The 11,889-nt window shown below is 35.8% G+C and overlaps 1 protein-coding gene across 1 annotated transcript; it reads left to right on the top strand.

Moving 5' to 3' along the window:
* Positions 1-4,651: 4,651 nt before the first annotated feature.
* On the top strand, positions 4,652-5,986 carry LOC104235104 (receptor-like protein 9DC3). The gene is made up of 4 exons (XM_070162252.1): positions 4,652-4,719; positions 4,872-5,709; positions 5,799-5,871; positions 5,970-5,986. The coding sequence occupies exons 1-4, from the start codon at positions 4,652-4,654 to the stop codon at positions 5,984-5,986; spliced, it is 996 nt and encodes a 331-aa protein (XP_070018353.1).
* Positions 5,987-11,889: the final 5,903 nt, after the last annotated feature.

Genomic DNA, 11,889 nt, shown 5'->3' with positions numbered 1-11,889 from the left:
CCTGAGGCTCCACTACTGGTGCTGCTGCTCGAGCTCTGGGCTGGGCCCTACCCCTACCTCATCCTCTAGCACGGCCTCGACCCCTACCTCCCGTAGGAGCTGCCACTAGGGGCTCTGACTGTTGCTCGGCTGAAGAAGCGATACGTGTTCTCACCATCTGCGAAAGAACAAGAGTAGAGAGTTCAATTAGCACTGAGAGATCAAATCGCACGACAGAGAAGAATAGAAGTAAAATTGTTCCTAAACTCTGTAGCCTCTGGGGGATAAGCACAGACGTCTCCGTACCGATCTCTCGGACTCTACCTAGCTTGTTCGTGAATTGTGAGACCTAGGCAACCTAGTGCTCTGATACCAACTTGTCACGATCCGGATTTCCCACCATCGGGATCGTGATGTGCCTAACTTTTCAGAATGCTAGGCAAGCCAACAGATAAAGGATTAATATGCTAACCACTATCCAAATCAGTAAATAACAATAATTAAACCAAAATAGAGTAAAAAAGTGCGGAAATTCATAATAATCCAAGTACTAATACACGACTATGCAAAATCTGGTGTCACAATCCACGAACTTCTAAGAGTCACGATAAATACCGGTTGAAAGAAAATACAATAGTTCTAGAATTAAAAGAAAACAAGAAAGCTAGGATAACTGGAAGGGGACTCCAGGGTCTGCGAATGTCGGTAGATCTACCTTGGGTCTCCAGTTGGACTGAATGCAGCAACCCAACATTGATCAACACGGTCCAGTACCAAAATCTGCACAGAAAGTGCAGAGTGTAGTATCAGTACAACCGACCCCATGTACTGGTAAGTAACGAGCCTAACCTCGGCGAAGTAGTGACGTGGCTAGGACAAGACACATATATAAACCTATGCAGTTAAGCAATATACGTGCATAATAACAAATAATAGAAATTAAACACATATTAACGGGAGGGGGAAAAACATGCTGAGGGGAGTACGAGATCATGAGAATAGAACAGAAAGAAACACAGCAAAATAAGTGCACGATACCACCCTTCGTGCTTTTACTCTCGTTTTCACCATAACAAAAAAATGAATAATGATAATGAATATAAAATGGCACGGCATCACCCTTCGTGCTTTATACTCTTCCTCACATGATAATAAATATACAATGGCACGACATCAACCTTCGTACTTTACACTCTTCCTCAAATGATAATAAATATGCAATGGCACGGCATCACCCTTCGTGCTTTACACTCTTTCTCACCTAAACAACATAACAACAGGGCAATAGAATTATTAATAACAAGACCCATATCAATATTTAGTTTTCCAATGTCAACCTCAACTTCGAGTCAATACTCAACAAATATCCAATTCCAGTAAAACACGATAAGAATTGTTCAACATGAAGAATAACCAGTTTAAGCATGAACAATACGAATAAAAAATACAATAACCATAAGAATAAGACTCACTCTCATGCTATGACCCGACAACAACATATAGGTACTCGTCACCTCACCTATACGTCGTACTCAACAACCAAACCCATAGTAAATAGACAACAATACTTATTCCCTCAAGCTAAGGTTAGCCCCAACCGTTACCTCGCTACCGCGGCCAAACTCAAAGCTCAAACACCGTTTTTCCTCTAGATTCCACCTCCAATCCACTCGTATCTAGTCATAATTAACTTAATAACATCAATTATTGCTAAAGAAATCGATTCTGATGCATAATTATAATTTTTCAATATTTTTCCCAAAAAGCCAAAAACCGACCCTAGGCCCGCTTGGTCAAAACTTGAGGTTCGGACCAAAACTCATTCACCTCGAGCCCAAATATGTAATTAGTTTCAGAATCTGACCCCAAATCGAGGTCTAAATTCTAATTATACAAAAATCCCTAATACTACCCAAATCCTCAATTTCCACCATAAAAACCCTAGATTTTTGGTTGAAAATTGATGAAATGCAATCGGTAATTGGAAGAAAGTAATTTAGAATCATTTACCAACACTTTGGGGAAGAAGTTGCCTCTTGAAAATCGCCTCTAAGTCTTCTAGTTTTTGAAAATATGAGAGAATGGCCTAATCCCATTTTTGGTTGTGTTCTTAAAACACTGGACATGCCTTATTCGCATTCGCGAGAGGCCTGTCGCGTTCGCGAAGCTCTGGCTCTATTGGCCTATGCGTTTGCGAGTTACCCATCGTGTTCGCAAAGGCATATCCCCCAGCCTCCGCGTTCGCGAGCCCAATGCTGCGTTCGCGATGAGTTAATTTCCCCTCCCCAAGGTCCCATGCTTCGCGTTCGCGCTAGACAGGTTGTGTTCGCGAAAGGTAAATCCCCCCTGCTTCGCATTCGCGAAGAAGAATTTCCCCTGCCCCATTTTTACCTTTCGCGTTCGCGATACTACCTACGCGAACGCGAAGAAGGGCATATTAGAACAACTGCTGCAGCAAAATACCAGATTTTTCTAAGTCTAAAACATCCCGTAGCCTATACGAAACTTACCCGAACCCTCCGAGCTCCAAACAAAACATGCACACAAGTCTTAAAGAATCCTAGGAACTTGCTCGCGTGATCAAATCGCCAAAATAACACCTAGAACTACGAATTTAGCACCAAATTGCATGAAATTTTCAAGAAAGTTCAAAACTTCTATTTTCTCAACCAAAGGTCTGAATCACGTCAAATCAGTCTCGTTTCTCACCAAATTTCACAGATAAGATATAAATATCATAATGGACCTGTACCGGTCCCCGGAACCACAATACGGACCCGATATCAACAAGATCAATCATTATCCAAATTCTTAAAACATTTATAATTATAGCTTAACAATTTTCATCAAAAATTCATTTCTTGGGCTAGAGACCTCGGAATTCGATTATGGGTATACGCCCATGTCCTATATTTTACTACGGACCCACCGGGATCGACAAAATACGGGTTCGGATCCGTTTACCCAAAACGTTGACCGAAGTCAACAAAAATCAAATTTTTAGGCCAAAATTTATTATTTCCTTAATTTTTCACATAAAAGCTTTCCGGATATACGTCTGGACTGCACACACAAATCGAAGAGAGATAAAATGAGGTTTTCAAGGTTTCGGAACACGGAATCGAGTTCTAAAACAGAAGATGACCTTTTGGGTTATCATACTTAAACTCTTTTTGCATCAATCAAAATCAATTAACATAGTTTAATTTCACATAACTGATGATTCCTCTACAAACAAATACTAGTATGTATTTCAGATTCTGACAGTGAAAATAAACTAATATTCTGAGCATGATCTACAAAAACCTGTACTAGAAATACCATATAGGAATATTGTAACATTCTCATTACATCTTTACAACTACTATTTTGTTAAAGACTGACATTTTTTTTTTATGAATTATTGACTTGTAAGTCAAGGTCTATGGAGTATGGACCAACCAGTACTCTTATCCCAACTAATCAAATTTCATTTATTTGAATTTTTGACTTGAAATGCTTTTGTCATGGTCCCTACACCAATTAATACTCTTAAAGCCTACATCTTTGTCCAATTACTTGATAAGCGCAGAGAAGATATGTGCATATATAAATTGACAACTCAAAATTTGATTGAAAATCACTAGGTGAGCTTCCTGGAATTGATTACTGCAAAGCAACAATAGTACATTTTCTTTGCTATATATACCTCAGAATTATTCAATAGAGGAACAAAGCAAAGATTTCTTGATTGTTTTGAATCTTTATAGTGCAGAAATGGATTATGAAAAACTTGCATTGTGTCTGCTATATGACCTTCTCTGTAGACTTGCTTTCTACTCATTCTTACCTCATTTGTGCCCCAAAGATCAAGCTCTTGCTCTTCTACAATTCAAAAAAACGAGGACATGCTAAAAAAACGAGGGATTTGCCAGGAAGACACTTGTAACATTTGCAACAGGGAAATTGAGGACATAGAACATATCTTCTTCCGTTGCAATTACTCGAGACAAATCTGGGATCAAATCAATACAAAACATCCTTTTTCTCAGAATCCCGTAGGAAAAGATACCCTACATAATTGGCTTAAAAATCAACTCTTGTCCAGGGTTTTTTTTAACAATTACCTACGCTGGGCAGACTTTCTCTCATTACTCCTATGGCATATATGGAACTTCAGAAATGGGATCCTCTTTCGAGGAATTAAATACCCTATCACCAAAAGTCAACCCATCAGTTAAGCCATGGAATTCCTATACATGGCAAAAAATAGTTGCTTAAAACCACCCAAGAAAACTATCCTTGTAAAATGGGAACCGCCCAACCCAGCTTTTATAAATTGAATATCGATGGCTCTTGTATGGGAAATCCAGGAGTGGGAGGAATAGGAGGGGTGTTTAGAGACGAAAGGGGTCGATGGATTTTAGGGTTCAATATGAGATTCGACCATGCTACTAGCATATATATGGAAATCTTGGCCCTCCTCCATGGAGTCAAACTAGCACTAACAGAAAAACTCTTTCCACTAGTAATAGAGACGGACTACTGTTTGGAACTATTAAACCTCCTAAAATCTAATAACTGTCTCTACCAAAATTTGATTGATGACTGCAGGTACCTATTACGGAAGGCGAATGATCCACAGCTGAAGCACGCAGAGAGGCTAATGGAGTAGCGGACCTGTTAGCTAAAAATGGTTGCAGCCTGGACACTTTTTGTACTTTGCAAACTTATGCTGTTCCGCCTGTTTTTGTTATTCATGTACTAAAAAGAAACAGTCTAGGCACTATGTTACCTAGACTGAGCTCTAGTTGTAATAATTCTTAGTTGTTGTTGTATGAATAAATCGTTTATTACTAAAAATAAATCTTAGTGGGACAATTCAAGCAAATTTTAATACTGGAAACTCTCAGATTCATTAAATTGCATGGGAACAAGTTAGAGGGGAAAGTCTCAGGATCTTTGATCAATTGCAACTATTTGGAACTGCTTGATTTAGGTAAAAATGAGTTGAACGACACTTTCCCAAAATGGTTGGGAATCCTACCAAATTTGAAGATTTTAATTTTGAGATCAAATAAGTTGCATGGGTCCATCAGAGCTTCAAGAAATAGAAACTTGTTTTCACAACTTCAAGTTCTGGATCTTTCATCCAATGCATTTAATGGGAATTTACCAACAGTTTTTTTTGAGAATTTCCAAGCCATGAAAATAAATGATGAGAACATGAGTACACCAATGTATGTAGGATATGAATATTATTCTGTGACGATTACAACAAAAGGATTGAATCTTGTATTTGTTCAAGTTTTGACTACTAACATAGTTATCGATCTCTCAAAGAATGGATTTGAGGGTCAGATTCCAAGTTCTATTGGAGATCTCATTGGACTTCGTACGTTGAACTTGTCTCACAATGGCTTAGAAGGTCTTATACCAACATCACTACAATATTTATCTGTACTTGAATCATTGGATCTCTCATTTAACAAAATTGGTGGAGGAATTCCGCAACAACTTGTATCTCTCACATCACTTGAAGTCTTAAATCTCTCACACAATCATCTCATTGGATGTATCCCTAAAGGAAATCAATTTGATACTTTCGAGAACAATTCATACCAAGGGAATGATGAGTTACGTGGATTTCCACTCTCAAGAGGTTGTGGTAATGATGAAGTAACACAAGCGACAACTCCAGTTGTGCTAGATCAAGGAGAAGAAGATTCATCATTGATCAGTTGGCAGGCGGTTCTCATGGGTTACGGTTGTGGACTAGTTATTGGACTGTCTATAATATACATAATGTTGTCAACTCAAAATCCATTATGGTTTTCCAGGATGATTGTAAAATTGGAACAAAGAATCGTTACGAGAATGAAAAAACACAAGAAAAGATATTAGTGTGTCCAGGTATTCAACTTGATCTCTATGCAGCTTCTTTTGATTATCGATGTTTTATAATCTGACCATATTAACTCTAATTCTAAATTCATTTTGGAATACTGCAGGTTTACCATATGAATAAAGACATGAGTTTTCTTCCTTTGAGACTCAAACCAGATTTGTTGTCATTTTTCTCTATAGTTTGTTGCATAGAGATTATTGGTTAAGTTCATGGCCTCAATTTATATCATTGCTTTCTATAATAAGCCTAATTATTAGTTGACTAATTGGATTCGACTGTATAGTTAGTTCATAAATTTATGAAGTTATTCTTAACTTTTTATTAAATTACATGAAGTAATTTAATGGAAAGCTAAATCGTTAACCTCTTAAGACTGTCTTTGATATGCTAGATTACTATGATTAATTAGGACTGTATTCTGGGCCGGGCCTTCGTGGGCCAAACGGGCCGGGCTTCGTGGGCCTGGGCTCTGGCGGTCCCTGGCTTCGTGGGCTCAACGGGTGGAACCGGCCGTGACGGGCCTAAGCCCATATGGTCCTGGGCTAAACGGGTCGGGCTCGTGGGTTTCGCGGTTTTTTTTAGGTAATTTCTTGTAGTATCATGGCTATATTAAAAATATATATGTAGTATATATGTAGAAATCTAATTATTAAAGTGCTTGACGAAAAAGAAAATAACAAAACAATAGTAAAACACTAAATTGTCATGCATAATAAATTAATCACAAAGTACAACATGAAGCATAAGTACGTCGAATAATTTTGAAATAACACAAATTGTTGAAAAAACCTTAAAGACGAATTCTTGGATAAATACCCTCAACACAATGCTTTATATGCTTCCTTAAAGTGCCTGTGGTTTGAACAGTTCTAAAATTTAAGACTCTTCCACAGTTCTTGCACTTTAATTTTTGGCCTTCTTCATTTTCTTCAACCACTTCATAGTACTGCGAAATAAATAAGCGCACTCTTTCCGAACGAGGCATGATGTAACTTGAAAATTAAGATTGAGAGATTGAGAGAAATTTAGAATGAGAAATGAGTATTGAGTATTGAAATGAAGAAGAGGGAGGGGGTATTTATAGTGGTAGAGAAGGTTAGTTTTGTAAATTGAAAAAAAAAAACTTGTTTGAATTTTGATTTTTGAATTCTGAAATTTGAATTTTAAATTTTGAATTTTGAAAAATCTTTTTTTGTAGTATATATATATATATATATATATATATATATATATATATATATATATATATAGTATACTAGTATAGAATGTTATGTATATATATATATTTCATTGTATATTGTCTTGTAGTATATATTGTATGTTATGTATATATATTCTCTTATATATTTTTTTGTAGTATATATTGTATCTTATGTATATATATTATAACTTATATATTTTCTTGTAGTATATATTGTATGTTATATATATATTGTAGCTTATAAATAATTCCAAGTAAAGACAAAGAAATATTGCGAAAAGATATTCAAGGGTATGTCTTATAATTTTTATTACCAAAAATGACATATCTTTCTTAGTCTTCCTTCCTCTAATGGAATGAGCACAACAAGGTACTAATACCACCATTAGAAGGAAAAAAAACTAAGGAAGATGTGCCAAAATATAAGTTACATATTAGTCTATGTATTATCTCTAACAAATCTCATAAATCCTTCAAGGTTCGGAGGAGGTTGCGTTGGTGGTGGTGAAAAAGAAGCTTGTTCATCACCACTTCCGGGCGAAGCCGAATCCTCCGCAAGTTCCGCTATCATTTCTTCATAAGCTTCATCTATCGCCGGTTGTGCTTCTGCAATTCCAAAGTTTCTTCTTTCCGAGCGGATCCAATCTCTAAACAGTACTGATTTTTCCAAGCTATCCCTCATAGACGCTCTATGATCACCTATTTGCAGTCTTGCTTGACTGAAAGCGCTCTCTGATGCAACAGTTGAAGCTTGAATTGATAAAATATCCCGAGCCATCCTTGCAAGAACAGGAAAATGTTTTTCCCTTGCCTTCCACCATTCCAAAAGATCAAAAGAGCCGTCTGGATTCTCCTTTTCAAGTCCCTGAGACAAATAAACTTGAAGCTCATTTAGATGTGAAGTTTCATCATAATTATCACCTTGAGAACCCCTGAACTCCGTCCAAGATTTAAGAGCTTTTAAGCCCGCAACTCTTTTAGACGATTGTGAGCTAGACGAAGTAGGGGTTGGAATAGTTGGCCTAGCATGCTCTAAGGCAAGTTGATAAGCATTATAAACTGTTTGAGCATTAATTTTAATTGAGGCTTTTGCATCTGCAAGTGTAGCAACTTCCTCATTTGAAAGATCTAAAGCCTTATAAATATTTGAATACCAAAAATGAGGACCTCCCAATTTCATTGTAGGATTTAACATTGCAGCAAGACCATAAATAGGAGGGATAGGAATATGACAAATACATCTAACATGGAAAATATTAGTAAATGCAGGATTTAGTGTTGTTGTAAGCATGCCTATAGCACTAGTGTTACTAGAAGCATTATCCATAGAAATTGCCATTATTTTATCGCTAAAGCAAAAATATCTACAAATATCTGCAACAGTGTTAGCTATAAACTTACCTGTGTGACGTGAATTAATTATTCTATACGCAATTATGCGTTTTTGCATTGTCCATTCCTCATCTATCCAATGACTTGTAACAGTTAGATAATCACAATCATTACCACTTCTACCAATATCAGTAGTAATAGAAATCCGATTAGGTATATGAGTAAATAAATACCGCAAATATTGTTCATATTCATGTTTGAATTTATAAATATCACTCTTAACTGTTGCGCGAGGCCAACCTTTATAAGTAGGATTAAAAACTCTTCTAATATAATGAACCCAATTAGGATTAGAAGCAAAAGTATAAGGTAAGCACATAACAGTAATCATCTTTGCTAATTCTTCACGATCTCTATTTGGATCGTAATATAAAATACCTCCGGTGACAGTGTTAATTCCTGGTTGAACTAGATTTGAACCTGTACTAGGGTTAACCGCAGAATCTACACTTGTCCCCTCTAGCTGCGCTTTCATTTGAAAAAATCTAGCCTTATCTCTAGGGTGTGTTTTTATGTGCCTAGTCAAACTACCCGTGCCGCTACGGTCTCCAGTATATTTATGCGCTATTAATTTCCCACAAGTTTTACACTTAGCCTTATTTTGTTCTCTTACTTAAGTAAAAAAAATTCCAAACTAATGATGTTTCTAGGTGTTTAGCAGGTTCTCTATTAAAAGTAGGAGTCTCTACAGGTGGGTCGGCCGGTGCATCAGTTGGGTTATTAAGAGGACTAGTAGGTGTATCATCTAAATCCGGTGCTTGAGTTTCATCATCATCCTCATTTTCCTCATTATTTTCTAAGATAGTTTCATTAGGATAAAGAGCATTCATAATTTCATCATCTAATCTTTCACCTGGTGCAACATTATGACAAAATTCACTATCGGTAAATTGAAAACAAGGGTGATCACTATCAAGAATTACGGAAGGAGGAGGACGTCTAGGTTGGCGGCTACTTTCAACTTGCTTATCTTTTCTAGGTCGGGGAGCCGGGGTAAGGGCAGTTGGTTGGCCACTACTTTCACCGGTTTTATATTTTCCTTTACCAAACATTTTTTTCAAAGAAAATGCCATATTAATTATAATTATGCAAACTAAACCACACAAAAATATATTCTTAAAACGTAAGAGTTGAAACGAGTTTACTGGATTACCGAACAACTTCTTGAAAATTGAAAATCGTTGAACACTTGAAAACTTCAATTCAACAACTTCACAATTTTTCACGAAATTTCAATAATAAATTAAGTAATTGTAGTAGAGAGATTGAGAGATATTGATGAATTGGTGAATAAAAATGAAAGAATGAGGGGTATTTATAGTTGAGAAATGGGAAAAAGTGTAATTATATAAAGTTTGGGGGCCAAATGGGCATTTTCTAAACTTAAAAACGGTCAAATTGCCAGCCCAAACGGCTAGATTTTAAATATGGCCGTTGGAGAATTTTAAAAACAATTTTTTTTTAATATATGAAGACCGGCCCGTCACGGACTTCTCAGGACCACCAGGCCCGTTAGGACCGTGGGCCCGGTCCGATCCGGTTCAGGCCCGACCCACCAAGCAGCATTATGATTAATTGGCTTAAATATCCTTATGGTAATAACGCAATCGATAAAGATTGCTGAAAAGTTCAAGCATATAACTTCTAAATATGAGCATTTAACCGAAAATCTAATAGGAAACCTTTGCACATCTGTTGAATTTTGTAGAAATTTTCAATTTTCTTATTTGAAAATAAAAGCATGCAACACATTTATAGAATTCAATATTTTCCTATTAAAAAATTATCTCCCATATCAAATGGGTTGAAAATTGTAGACAATACAGGACTTTCCATGTTAATTAATCCAATTCAAAATTGAATTTACTAACAAGACTTTATTAATATTTTATATAACATCTTTTATATTAAATAAGTGCTAATTATATATATATATATATTAACCAAGAGATATAATTTCGTTTTTTCTATTCTAAATAGAATATTTCAATTTGTTCACAATATTAATTATATCCTCTGTGCTAGCAAAGAATATAATAATATTTTATTTGGACTAATAACTAAATTTATTTGACTAATTAATTTTTTTAATTTAATTATCAAATAATAAAGCAATTAATCCTTTAGCAAAGTTCAGAACACTCGTTAGTGTGCAACCCCATAGGTTCAATACTAAGCCGGTAGTAAATTGATCACATCAATATACTAATCAAGGGTGGCGTCTAGCAACACTCCTTAACGACCGAATAGCATGAAGTATACAATTTACTCTCAAGAACCCCTAGAAGAATAATGTATTAATTCCTTCTGTCATTATAGCTCTGGGTCGCCCTAGGATATGGTTCAACTGTCAAATCCTAATAAGCGACCAACTATGTGTTTATGTCAAAATATAATCAACCATTGAATGACCTAAGAAACTCTTTTCTTTTTTCATTCAATCGCCCTGGCCAAGGTCTTAATTTGGTCGGTTATAATTCATGACAACATGGAGCTTAAACTCATTACCAAGAGTTGACAGATTCCATCTTGATCAATCACTAATTCTACAAGTATTTAATCATACCCAATATCCTTTCAACTCTATCGCCCTAGGGCCATAGGTGTCTAGTATCAAAGTACAATAAATAACTTGTCAATTACTATGATTATATCAGGTCAAAGGAAGTTCTTACATCACTTTCTTCCAGAGAATATCTCATTGACAGTTTATGGTAATTCTAACCATTAGGAATTATCCAATGAGTCGGTTCAATGATTATATCTCTATATACATCATCTATCTATGTGATTTAGTTAATGAGATCAACTAATCTTTATCCTATAAAGATGATCACATAGATATTGATCTAACCGGATTATTAATGTTCAAATTAATAATCCTATGATCAAGAACAAAATTTAGATTAAATTATAAGAGACTTCACTCTCATTATCATGATCTCCATCACAATGTCAAGTCTCAAAATTTAATCAAGGACCTTATCAAATTAATCAATCAATTAATAATAATGATAAGAGAATATCAAATGCCATATATATATTTTATATGAAATAACGTTCACAAAAAAATATGTTTAGATCACCAAATATGACATTGGATCTAGGGCATATCTAATATATCTCTAACAATCTCCCACTTGCACTAGAGCCAATCGCTCTTGTACTTCATTCCCAATTTCCACTTGTGCTTGTCAAACTCCTTTGCTCCAAGAGCTTTAGTGAATGGACCTGTAGCATTTTCTTTTCCATCAACCTTTTGAATCTCGACGTTGAGTCGTTCAATGATTTCTCTTATCAAGTGATACCGCCGTGGAATGTGTTTGGATTTTTGGTGTGATTTTGGTTCTTTTGCTTGAACAATGGCTCCAGTATTGTCACACAACAATGGAATTGCACCCTTTATTGAAGGAACCACACCAAGTTTAGT

The sequence above is a fragment of the Nicotiana sylvestris genome, chromosome 11 (genome assembly GCF_000393655.2).
Source record: "Nicotiana sylvestris chromosome 11, ASM39365v2, whole genome shotgun sequence".
In the NCBI taxonomy this organism is placed as follows: Eukaryota; Viridiplantae; Streptophyta; class Magnoliopsida; order Solanales; family Solanaceae; genus Nicotiana; species Nicotiana sylvestris.
This window is presented reverse-complemented; position numbering and strand designations above follow the sequence as displayed.

Coding starts and splice junctions, on each gene's coding strand:
- LOC104235104 (XM_070162252.1), top strand. CDS start 4,652: ATGGTTGCAGCCTGGACACTTTTTGTACTTTGCAAACTTATGCTGTTC. Junction 4,720..4,871: donor CGCCTGTTTTTGTTATTCAT/GTACTAAAAAGA, acceptor GGAAACTCTCAG/ATTCATTAAATTGCATGGGA. Junction 5,710..5,798: donor CATTGATCAGTTGGCAGGCG/GTTCTCATGGGT, acceptor ATGGTTTTCCAG/GATGATTGTAAAATTGGAAC.